Genomic DNA, 13437 nt, shown 5'->3' with positions numbered 1-13437 from the left:
GGTATGTAGTTTCGATTTATGACGAAGAAAGAAAAAAAACCTAAAACCTTTACCTATTACGGCATTTTTTTTCCCAAAACCGAATTCTCTTTAAAAGGGTTTAACTAACAATTCTATTTATCTACTATATAAAAATAAGTCGGGTTTTCCTCCCTGACGCTATAACTCCAGAACGCACGAACCGATTTCCACGGTTTTGCATTCGTTGGAAAGGTCTCGGGCTCCGTGAGGTTTGTAGCAAAGAAAATTCGGGAAAAGGGGGTAAAACAGGATCCACGCGTACGAAGTCGAGGGCGGCCGCTAGTGATGTATAGAAAGCGTTTAACTAACATTTTGAATTCTATTTATGATGTATAGTTTTCCATTTATGATGAAGAAAGAAAAAGAAACCTAGAACCTTAATTATTTTTTTTCTCAAAAACTGAACTTTAAGGTTATTTCAATAAAACCACCGCATTTCTTTTATTTACATTTATTCACTACAATATACCATACTACAACTAGAACATGTAACAGCTTAACGTAAATTATTACAAAATATACTCAATACTCCGCCATTGCAACTAGCGCTCAATTGAAGGCCGCATTTAGGCACTTGGGATCTATATTTACGCTAAATATCTAGTTTTTGTCGTAAGACTAATAAATAATTCAATTACGAATGATGCTTCTTTTTTTTAGGCCCATTAGGTAGTTAAAACATTTTAAAATTGTTTAAAGCATTAGAACGTAGTGACGACACATATTATTTGCCTTCTCAATGGGCTAGAAGAAAACAAAACATGATTAATCACATTTATCTATTAGCCTTACGAATTATACCTAAACAATAATACATCAATATCATTTCCTCGTTGTGGATAAAAAAAAAAAAAAAAAAATTACATACAAATAACACGGACACCCTATATACGGCGCCTAATATAATATATTAATTAACATATAAACTTAACAATTAAAGCTAAGTATATTTCATAGTGGCAAACGCTGTAGCTGCCATATTGGATATAACATATCACTGATTTTGCTTAGACGAAAGATTTCTTAGAATAAACAAACATAGTTTATAAACGAAATATTACAATAACTTACATAATTTTAACTGGCGATCCTAGTAATGTGGAGAAGGCGCTTGCTCATGGTTTTTAAGCAAGGTTTAGACTAGCAATGAAACTTGCAGAAGTTGACTTCCGCAAACTGTCACCACTGTGTAAATTGCTGGCGGATATCAATTTATTGTTAGTCTAAACCTCGCATTAGACAAGATGGATAAGAGAGATGTATTTAACCAAGACATATGTAAAGTAGGGTCAACGAGAAGCGATACCAAATGTAAACAAACCCAATGTCATGGGTGAACCCGTCTGACTGACATATTTTGGCGGGAGAACGAGACATTACGACAAATACACAAGATGGGAAGAGACAGAATATATTGTAAACTCGACAGTCGTATCGACCTTTTGTATCGCTGCTAGTTGGCCGTACTTTAGGTCTAGAATGCGCGCCGCGATAAGCTTTTATCGCGCCATTTTATCGATTGTACGCGAGAAAACCATACGTTTGTCGTTTAAAATCGTCGATGAAATTTTATCATCGCACGCATCCTAGGTTGGACTAAATAGCAGAAATACAATTTTATTGTTTCTCTAATTTAACACAAATTGATTTATCATATTTTAATTTTGTTGTTTGATTAATCATATTTTACTTTAACTTGGTTGTATACAATTTCTTTTATTTTGAATAACGGTTCTCATGTAAAAAGCAATCTGCTTAGCTTTTAACGAATTACTTGCTAAAACATTGACTTAAATAACAATAAACTATGTACTATACCAAGTATAATATTTAAATTAACAATAACAGGCTAAATAAACATTAAATCTACGAATAAACACACAAATAACATAAATTTGTTAGTTTTTATGAGATGATAGTTAGTACTTAGTACACTAACATAAAATATTATGGCCCCTTCAAAATCATAATTTTTAACATAAAAGAACAATATTCAGTCATTCCCATAGTAAAAAAGTTCTTATCACTGTACGAAAATGACGAAATATCGTTTTTATTTTGAAATCAAGTCAAATCCTTAAAAATGTCAACACTCAATGGTGAACATTTTGATAAATTTCATAAAAATATGAAAAAAATTCACATTTCCTCTACGCCATGCATAACTTATTTACTTTATCTAGTAAATAGGTACCTCTTCATATCTTTCCTTTAATTCTTATCAATCCGTCGGTCATTTCCAATAATTCCATTCAATCCTCTGCTGGACACAACACATAGCCCTTCATTGATTGGTAAAATACGGTATTATCATATACCCTTCTACAGCCGGTTGGTATACAACTGTCTGGCATATGCCGTACACGCCGCCTCTTGCTGTTGGTACATAATTGTAACCTTTAATAATAATTCAGTATGCTACTCTAGAGTAGTTTACTGTCTAGCATCTTTAAACATATTGCCACGCTTTCCATGTAGGAGAAACCTACAAAAGTAATGCACTGTCTGGCATTACGTAGAATTGTTGTCTAGCACCTTATACATATTTCCACGTCTTCTGTGTAGGTCATTGGTTCCCAAAGTGGGGGCGCGGGCCATCTAAGAAACCTGCGACCTCTGAGAGAATGCATTCCAGACTGCTCGATACGACCAATAAATAATCTTGACTGGAGGAGGGGGGGCGCGGAATTTTTTGTATGGTCGAAAGGGGGCGCGTCTCAAATAAGTTTGGGAACCAATGGTGTAGGTAGTAGATAACCTACAAACGTAATGCACTGTCTGGCATTACGTAGAACTGTCTAGCATATTTTGTACATATTGCACGTCTTCCATATTGATAGTAGAAAAAAATACAGAAGTAACGCGTCTGGCATTACATCTGTCTAGCATCTTATACATATTGCCTCAGCTTTCCTGTAGGTAGAAAACCTACAAAAGTATAATATCGTCTTCTGACATTATACAGAACTGTCTGGCACGTACCGGACAAATTATCGTGTAATTTCTTGGTGGTAGGAACGTAGTACTTTAAATAGGTAGGTCAATTCCAGACCTACTTGTTCAAGAAGACAACAGTACAGCGTCCGGCAGATAAAACCGTCCGGCTCGTAGGTGGAACTGTCCGATTCCTGCCACTAATCTTCAAGAACATCGTCCGGCAGCCATACTAACCGCCAGATAGTTCTGTCCGGCACGCACCGGACACGCCAGCTCCTCAATGGTTGTTGGTGGCGCACAGCAGAAACGCATCGTCCGGCAGTCGCTCGAGGCGGTACGTGGAGTTGTCCGGCATGTGCCGGACGAGCTCGTCCGTGAGCCGGACGCGCGTGCCGTTGGGCCCGGACACCAGCAGCGTCTCGCAGTCCTGTGGGATAAAGCGATGTTAGAAAACAGTGATTGAGGAATGTCAACATTGGCTGGAGTAATTTTAAGGTGTCTTTAGTTAAACGAGCACATGGATAAGGATAAAACAGGACAAGTTGCTCTGGAAATCTAAGGCCGAGTTGCACCACCTAACTTTGACCGTAACCACAGAATAATAATAAGTACTACGTACAGAAGTTTTACTTCCCGAAGGTATTTAAAAAAAATATGCTCAATGTCATTAACAATATGGTGTAATTTAGCCTGTCTCAAGAGTCAAGCACCATTTTGTTGACAAACGCCAGTGATCGGCACTGCGCCGAAGCTATAGGGCTGACTTCGGTAAAATGATGTGACGTGAGGTGCCAAACTGCGGAAAATGGCGGAGGAAATACATGATTTAGCATGAATTATCATGAATAATATTAACTGCTTATTTACCTCTCAGTGTCTTGAGGCAACTTAAAAAAGTACATTCTGTGTTTTTATTATTATTTAGGCAGTTAAATACTGCATAGTATTTAGTACACCATTTTCTTTATTTTCTTCCATCATACACAAGAATACGCGTGCGTGAGTCAATGTTCGCTCGTATGTGAGGCCTTGTCGAATAGTATCCTATAGGTGGGCCATCGTGCGTGTTTTGTTTTCGATGTAAACTCGCGGAGATGAACAGGCCTGCCGTAACTAACGATAACCGGTGTGTTTTGTATGGAGTTTGACATAGTTCTGACGTTTGTTAAAGTAAGATGATGCAACCCAGCCTAAGACCTAGACCTACTTCTTTTGTTTTTGAGTACTGGCAAGGAGTAGTGGACAGTGGCAGAGACCTCTGACTGGTACGGGAGTAGTGGGGGGCCGTTGGCACGAGAGTAGTGAGTCCTCTGGCTGTTACGGTATGACAGGTGGGTTTCTAACATTGAGCAGTGGGCCCTTGGCAATGAGGGCTATCGTTTTTATACTTAACAGTTGGCACCCCTGGCGATTGACAGGACCTTACTCTACAGTGGCGCCATCTTGATGAGTGCAAATGCGATAGTCCTCCTACCACTTTAGCACTCACCAGATGGTGCCACTGTCTTCGCTACTAGCAAGTGACAGGACCTTACTCTACAGTGGCGCAAACTGGTGAGCGCTAAAACGATAGCCCTCATTGGCAGGGAGCAATGGGCCCCTGGGTAGAAGTAGTGGACCGCTGGCTGACACGATGGTAATGAGAATTGGTTGCTCTCTACCTGGTTACTCTCTACATACCTACACGACATAGCGTGTGGGAGCATGATCCTTGCTTCCTGGTGGCGGTGGCCGGTGGTTAGGGGCGGGTTAGGGGTTCCACCAAAGCGGAGAGGAGACGAGAGATATGCGGCGAGTCTGGCAGGTTATTTCTACCAAAGCGGAGAAGAGACGAGCGGAAAAAGATATTTACCTCGTGTAACAACGCGTGTAGCCGGTGCATGAGCTCGGGCGCGCGACAGGCGTGGAGATACAGCGCACTATACACGGCATTATGGACCTTCTTGCCTAGTGTTAGGAGCGGGTTTACCCCGTGAGCCCGGGCTCGCAGTATGTTATGGCAACATGACCCTTACTGCCTGGTATTAAGAGCTTACCTCGAGCAACAATGCGTGTAGGCGGCGCGCGCGAGAATATGACCATTAGCGCGCAGCAGGGTATGATAATATGCACCTTACTACCTGGTGTTAGGGGTGGAAGTATCTCGCGTAGGAATATGGACCTTACTACGTCGTGTTAAGAGCTTACCTCGTGCAACAATGCGTGTAGGCGGCGCATGAGTTCGGGCGCGCGACAGGCGTGTAGATACAACGCACTATACACGGCATTATGGACCTTTCTGCCTAGTGTTAGGGGCGGGTTTAGCTTGTGCAACAGTGCGTGAGTTAGGCGCGTAGCAATATGGATTCTACTGCCTGGTGTTAAGAGCTTACCTCGTGCAACAACGCGTGTAGGCGGCGCATAAGCTCGGGCGCGCGGCAGGCGTGTAGATATAACGCGCTGTACACGGCGGCGCCGGGCGGACACACGTACACGGTGAGACGAGAGTCTCTAGCGCAGCAGGGCGTAGGAATATGAACCTTACTGCGTCGTGTTAAGGGCGAGTTTACCTCGTGCAGCAGCGCATCGAGACGGCGCAGGAATAAGACACTTGCTGTGTGCGGCAGGATATGGCAACATGCACCTTACCGCCTGGTGTTAGAGATGGGAGTATCTCACGCAACAGGGTGCGACAATGACACTTGCTGTCTGGTGTTAGGGGCGGGTTTACCTAGTGCAGTACCGCATGACGACGCCAGAATATGACGCTTGCTGCGCGCAGCAGGATATGCCAACATAGGCCTTACTTTCTCCTGTTAGGGGCGAGTTTACTTCGTGTCAGGCTGTAGATCCTGGCTACACAGGAGTTGCAGTGGTGGGAATATGAACCTTACTGCGTCGTATTAAGGACGTACCTCGTGTAACAACGCGTGTAGACGACGCATAAGCTCGGGCGCGCGACAGGCGTGTAGATATAACGCGCTGTACACGGCGGCGCCGGGAGGACACACGTACACTGTGAGACGGGAGTGTCTAGCGCAGCAGGGCGTAGGAATATGAACCTTACTGCGTCGTGTTAAGGGCGAGTTTGGCTTGTGCAGCAGCGCATGCAGACGACGCGAGAATAAGACACATGCTGTGTGCGGCAGGATATGGCAACATGCACCTTACTGCCTCCTGTTAGGGGCGGATTTACCCCGTGACCCCGACCCTGAGCTGTAGATGGTGATATGAACCTTACTGCCTAGTGTTAAGGACGAGTTTGGCTTGTGCAGCAGCGCATAGAGACGACGCGGGAATAAGACACTTGCTGCTGCGCAGCAGGGCATGGGAACTGGGAACATGGACCTTACTGCCTTCTGTTAGGGGTGTCAGGGTCAAGCTGTAGATCCTGGCTACACAGGAGTTGCAGCGGTGGGAATATGAACCTTACTGCGTCGTATTAAGAGCTTACCTCGTGTAACAACGCGTGTAGACGGCGCATAAGCTCGGGCGCGCGACAGGCGTGTAGATACAACGCGCTGTACACGGCGGCGCCGGGCGGACAAACGTAGACAGTGAGACGAGGCTCGATACGCCTGCAAGCACAAGTATTATCATCAGACTTCAAATACTATACACACAGGGTTGTATGATTTAAATCAACTTGATTTAAATCACGATTTTTATTGCATGATTTTTTTGATAAAAATCACTGATTTCAATCAAAGACCGAAAATGGAATTGATGAAAGGCTGGGAGTTTATATTAATCAACTGTAATGTTCGAAAACTATGTTAATATCAGGTGTTAATGTATTAAATTGTCGTTTTGTATGAAGAATCTGAAAAAAATATTTTTTCCATACAAACATATTTGCGGTTTTTTATACACAATCACACAAAGGACAATGTTCGTTCTCCATACATTGTTCGCCTAAGAACCAACAATTTTGACATATTACTACCCGAAAGCGAAATAATACGATTCTGTGTGTAAGAACAATGATTCCTGATGGACACTTGCCATAAAATTAATGATTAAGAATATTAAATCACAGCGATTTTATAATATGTCGTTTATGACAACATGGCGTCTAATGTATTGTGTGAATGTATGAACACCGATTCGCGAAAAATGTTTTGTATTGTCGTCACGCCGAGTCGCAGCCAAATAGTATAAAATAATAGAACAAGTTTTAGAAATACAACTCGGCATTCCACTTTTATAATATGCCCACATATTGCACGTAAATAAACAACATGAATCGTAGGTTGTTTCCACCCTTGTCATCTGACACATGAAATAAACTCCTATTGTATTATAGATATCGAAGCCGAATCGTATATAATAATAGAATGGGTTTTGGAGATCACTCGGGGTTCCACTTTTATAAAATACCTACATATTGCATAAAAATAACACGAATCATGAGTTTTCTTTTCACCATTTACATCTGACACGAGATAACAAACTCCTATCTCCATGACTACCGTCGTAGTCTATGCCAAAGACTACAATATTTTAAGCAAGAAGTTTCAAACCTTAGCGGCTACGGTAACCCCTGGGCCACATACATCGTGATAAAATTCGGTCGACACTGGAACGAAGTCTTGCGATTATGCAAAAAAGCATCGTATTCTAGTGCGGCTATATCACGTTCAACCGGGGTTTTAATTCGACTAAAGTCCTGACTAAAGACTGGAAGAAAATACGCCGCATTGTATGAGCACTTCGTGTTCGTTAAAGCGGCTTCAGATCTAGAGCCCACATAGTTTTCTTTCCAATAATATCCGCAAGTAGCGCTGCATGATCTTTACAACAAAAACGGCAATAGTTATTAAGGTGCCAAAATTATATGATTACTTTGGCACGGTATTATACACGTTCGAAGATTTGTCATTTTCATTCATTTCATCATCATCATCATCATTTCAGCCACAGGACGTCCACTACTGAACATAGGCCTCCCCCAATGACTTCCACATCGCACGGTTGGTAGCGGCCTGCATCCAGCGCCTTCCCGCTACCTTTATCAGGTCGTCGGTCCACCTTGTGGTGGGTTGACATTGCAGAATATGACTTTTGATAGGTTCATCATAGAATTCGGCGGGGATATCCTCACGGAGGAAGTTCGTAAAAGGGCGGAACAAGATCTTATAATAATGCAAGGCCGAAGCTGTAACGCGCGTGCTCCTACGTGTAATCCGGCGAGTATGCAATAAATAGTAATGTCTGGTAAATAGTGGTAATACGTATCGTTCGTTCATTCGTTTCAGCCGAAAAGACGTCCACTGCTGGACAAAGGCCTCCCCCAAGGATTTCCACGAAGACCGATCCTGCACCGCTCGCATACAGGCACCTCCCGCGACCTTCACCAGATCGTCGGTCCACCTAGTGGGAGGCCTGCCCACGCTACGTCTTTCGGCTCGTGGTCGCCACTCAAGAACTTTCCTGCCCCAGCGGCCATCAGCTCTACGAGCTATGTGCCCCGCCCCGTCTATGTCTATATGCGCTACGATTACAGGGTATAATTTTGCATAGTCGCAAGACTTCACTCCGCTGCTGTCAAATCAATGTCGCATAATGTTATCGCAATGTGTGTGGCCCTTGGCCAAATCACAGAAGCCTATGCGAAGAAAGAGCACTTGAATGACAATGAAAATCAGGGTTACCATTTTATAAGATCTCCTCACTATTGAGGGTAACAAAGTAACATTAATAATCTAGCCATTAATTACATTTATTACCTATACTAGAAAGTAAAGCAACATGCGGTTTTATTTTAATTTGTAAAATATTTGTAACAGTTTGTTCCAAGTTTAGTTTTACAACAGTATTGCTGTTTCAGCTGTCACTGTGAAGCTTTGGGAAAATAAATAAATACAAAAAATATTAACATAAATATTTATTTAAGTTTTTATGTTCATTATCATAATATGCCAATTTAAGTTACACTGTGTGACAGTCTTTGACACTAAACAAACTCTTCAGCTTAATAATACCTACCTACAGGGCGTTTTTATAGTTACTCTTGCTGATGAAACAAGAAGGGTTGATTCTACTACTGAAATACAACTACTTTTCTTACAGGACCAATATCAAATTCTCAAAAAAATTGACATCCTCGTGATGGTGATAATTTCTATGGAGAGGTTTTTTTTTATATTCGGTCTCTTGGGATAAGTTATTCCATTTGAGCAGTAGAATTAATCCTTTTTATTTGATCACATATAAAAATAACACAAGTGTGTGTGTTTAGGAAAACTTCTTCTTTGGTATGGTATCACTACGGAGTTATAATGTCGGCAACTCTGTATCACTGACTTGTAACTTTCAAACAGTATGAATAATAAGGGCACCACATTGGTTTTCTTTCTGAAAAAAGGCTTTCACTTTTAGTACTAACCCTTTAGCACTATTTCATTGAAATAAAAATACTTACAATAAACGCACAGAAGACTGAAATTGAGTCAACTGACGTGACATTTATAATTTGTTGACATTATGACAGTTTGACAAGACTAGGGATTGAAAAAGTTTTAATTGAAAAAGTAAAATGACAATTTATTAAAACGATTCACAAGGATATAATCGATTAAAAATATTTATAAAATGTTCTGATACTTGCCTGTAGCGATTATCCAATCCTGGTTTCTACTGAAAAACTACTTCGTGGCAAGATTTTAATAAAATAATAAAATCTTTATCTTCTCTTTCACAATCTATAAAAGTTCATTTGGTCTATTATTATACATGTGCTATGAATGAGGGTTTTCGCGATTGAAAAATCCGCGAGATGGCAATACGTAGACGCGAGGTCCAAATGCTGCATGATTGGTGGATATCTGTCAATGTCATGTCAAAAATAACCAATCATGCAGCATTTGGACCTCACGTCTACGTATTGCCATCTGGCGGATTTTTCAATCGCGAAAACCCTCATTGGCATAGATTATGAGAGACTGGCAACTATACTAGGTTGATATTATGTTTCTCACACTTCAACTGGCATTGGATTCAACATCGGATTCTGACACTTTTACAGTTATGATACCATGAATATCAGTTTATGGTCCTAATTATTTTTATTTTATTTACGACCTTCGACCAGTTGGACACTTTAGATAGCTTCTTGTAATAGTGTCAATATCTTTTTAGCTTTTAACGCAAATCTAGTCTTCAAAGCAGTTTAATCGATTTATTTTATTTTCAAAATCGATATTTTATTGTCTATGATGGCCGCAGGAACATCACTATACATGGACTCCCAGCAATAAAGTACGGTAATGCCTCGTACAGATTTTATCGGCAAAAATTATGGAACTTGATAGGTTTTAGACCATGCCACGCACCAAAACGTCCGGAAGTTGTAATAGTATTATAGAATAAACGTTAAAAGACTTATTTATTTAATTTTTCAATGCTTAAGTGTCCATTAGAACGAAAGGGTGCTTAATGTATTAAAAAAAATAGAAAATAATTATGATGGGTTAATGTTTTTGGGCGGTTTTTTAGGCGGTTTCTGACAATGTCCTTTTTATTGGCGGTGTTGCTAGCTCTATACATGAATTCTACGTAAATAAAAATGTTTTTCGTAAGAAAAAGTAAAGAAATGATCGCAAAACCTAATAAAAATCAATTAATCCAAAAAATCGTGATTGAAAAAAATACTGTTTATTTTTTAATTAAAATAAAAAAACATGATTTTTCCACCCTGTATACACAGGACGATTTATTATGAATCCACGATCCAGGATAACCTAACCATTTATGTCATAAGTGAGCGAAAGAACACGACATGAAGCAACGACGAGAATAACGCGTGAGATTGTTAACTAACAGTGGGTTAGGTTAGGTTATAATCTGACGGAATTCACAATTTTACGATGACATATCAAACGCAACTACTTTTTTGCATCATGTAGCGCGTCGCGTTAAAACTGCTTAGTTTGGGACTGAATGTAGATGAGCGCATAAAAAATGTAGCGTGACATAGCATCGCGTCGGGTTACCGCGTTATTTTATGTTCACTTAGGATTAGGACAAACGGGTCATGGATCATAGATCGATTCATGTAACATGCGAATCATGCCCCTGGAGTACAAATTTTAGTCTTCACTGCAAGAACACGACGTGATGGAAATCCATCCAAATGGAAGGCAAAATGAAACAATTCGATTCACAAAAACGCCATGCCGGCATAAAATATACATCTTCACTTTGACAAACATGAAACTTCAGCTTCTAACTATATTACTTACTTGGCGTGCAGGGCGTTGTATAAACGTATCCCATCGGCTAGCCCGCAGATCTGAATGATGTCATCACGAGACAGTCTGTCGAGCGAGAAACATTTCATTTGAATTAGTGTTTTTTCTAAAATGTTGAATTAATTTAATTAAACTTGAAAGGTGGAATGGTAGAATCAAAAAATTTTATAGTAAAGTCAAATCGAGGGAATACCAGCATGCAAAAAAAAATGCGAGTGACCCTCCTTGAGAAGGAAAACATGGAACAGTAGACTCTTAATTAGTTAACGGTAAAATATTAACCACAACACAAAATATGGGTGTGGTTTTGTAAAACTACGTCCATCTCAGGAGTGGTAGTATAAGGGATAAATGATGATGTTATTTACAACTTTAGACATACCTGAGCAAGTCAGCCCCAGAGAAGTTGGCGAACGTCGCCGCGTGCTGCGCGAAGCGTTGCCGCGATAACCACGCTTGCGTCTCGGCTGCTGTTGCGTCCTTTGACAGCCCGTAGTTCTGGAGACCAATAAGTTTGTTAATTGTGGCTTTAAGACAAGGGAGTAGAGTTAAAAAAGTGGTGGGAAATATATTCCCACTACCTTTTGAAGGGTTGAAAGTTAAAGCTATTATTGTACCACGCCACAATACTCGTTTGTGACTTTAAGACAAGCAAATAGGTCAAAATATGAAGTGGGAAAAATATTCCCACCGCCTTATGAAGGCTTAAAGCTATTATTGTACCACACCACTAATCGTTTGTGACAAGCGAATAGGTCAAAATATGAGGTGGGAAATATATTCCCACCCCCTTAAAGCTAGGATTGTACTAAGCGTCAATGTTGCACCTCGTACGTTTCAAAAATACTGCTGGACAAGGACTATTCAGCAGTGTACTTCCTTTGCTTTGTAGGTAGACCTCTCACTCCGTGGACCGACGATCTAGTGAAAGTCGCGGGAAGCACCTGGATGCGGGCAGCGCAGGACCGGTCGTTGTGCAAATCCTTAGGGGAGGCCTTTGTCCAGCAATGGACGTTATTACCGTGCCATACCGGACGCAGCGTGGGACGCCCACCCACAAGCTGGACCGACGACCTCAAAGGTAGTCAGGAAGGCGCCGGATGCAGGCCGCTACCAACCGGGCGATGTGGAAATCATTGGGGGAGGCCTATGTTCAGCAGTGGACGTCCTGTGGCTGAAATGATGTAGGACTTTATTTGGCTAAAACGCATGATACCCGTTTTCACCATCAATCTCTAATAGTGACCGCTTTGAAAACAAAATTTCTGTTATTTGTACCATAGGCCACTTAAAAATTGGGAATTGATGGTGAAAATGGGCTTTCGACAACTTGAAAAACAATAGTTTTCTCACCTTATCCGGATCTTCGGCCGGTTGCGGCAGATCCGGCAAAATGGCGCCGGGCGAGTGGCATGGCGGCGAGCTCACTTTCATCTCACCGCCACTGTAACAAACAACAAAGATAGGGAGACATTCTAAGGGTTAAATAGGTAAGTATACAAAAAAAAATACGTATAAAGCCGCAGCGTGGGACGTCCACCCACAAATTGGACCGATGACCTGATAAAGGTAGCACACGTTGGATGTAGGGCGCTACCAACCGTGCGATGTGGAAATCATTGGGGGAGGCCTATGTTCAGCAGTGGACGTCCTATGGCTGAAATGATGATGATGATGATGATAAGGCCCGGCTTCCACCAAGACGGAGCGGAGTAGAGAAGTGTTTTGAATAACCAATCAGATTTCTTTTATTATTTCCACTTCTCTGTCTCTGCCGCTGTCAAATTCTGTAAAAACTTTTCCGCTCCGCTTTGGTGGAAAGCGGGTCTAAGCCTAGGCGCAGACCACCTACTTTTAGTTGGCCGATGTTGGATTGGCCTGTTAATCAGTATGGAGATGTATAAAAGTGCGCACATTACACAGATTTGGTATCGGCCGATTCTTCATGCAAATTAAAATCGGGCCCAACTATCGACCAACTAAAAGTTGGCGGTCTGCCCCTAGCCCCTATGTTCATCTGATCAATTTCGTTGCGGGTCCAATGACAGTTTAATTTTCCCCCGGGACGAACTTGGCCTTCACTGATTGGGTTATTGGCAAACTGTAGATCCTGGCTACACAGGAGTTGCAGCGGTGGGAACGATAGGTGGGCATAGTCCCGTTTATTCTTTTCGATGCCATAGATACATACAAAAATAATATAATACATTGTAGTCCAAATAAACAAACAAAGTTGTCATTGTCTTGG

The 13437-nt window shown here is 41.4% G+C and overlaps 1 protein-coding gene across 3 annotated transcripts in view; it reads right to left on the bottom strand.

The window, feature by feature from the left end:
- Window positions 1-456: 456 nt before the first annotated feature.
- Window positions 457-13437, bottom strand: part of LOC135085000 (transcription factor CP2-like protein 1) — a 47294-nt gene continuing 34313 nt past the window's right edge. For all 3 annotated transcript variants that reach the window (XM_063979774.1, XM_063979776.1, XM_063979775.1), the window contains exons 14-18: window positions 12543-12633; window positions 11572-11687; window positions 11181-11255; window positions 6392-6515; window positions 457-3385 (exon numbers count right to left, since the gene is read on the bottom strand). In XM_063979774.1, coding sequence (XP_063835844.1) covers window positions 3236-3385; window positions 6392-6515; window positions 11181-11255; window positions 11572-11687; window positions 12543-12633 — 556 coding nt within the window. In that variant the 3' untranslated portion in view covers window positions 457-3235. The remainder of the gene's footprint in view (window positions 3386-6391; window positions 6516-11180; window positions 11256-11571; window positions 11688-12542; window positions 12634-13437) is intronic.

This window comes from Ostrinia nubilalis, chromosome 27 (assembly GCF_963855985.1).
Source record: "Ostrinia nubilalis chromosome 27, ilOstNubi1.1, whole genome shotgun sequence".
NCBI lineage: Eukaryota > Metazoa > Arthropoda > Insecta > Lepidoptera > Crambidae > Ostrinia > Ostrinia nubilalis.
Note: the sequence above shows the minus strand (reverse complement) of the source record. Positions and strands in the feature narration are given on the sequence as shown.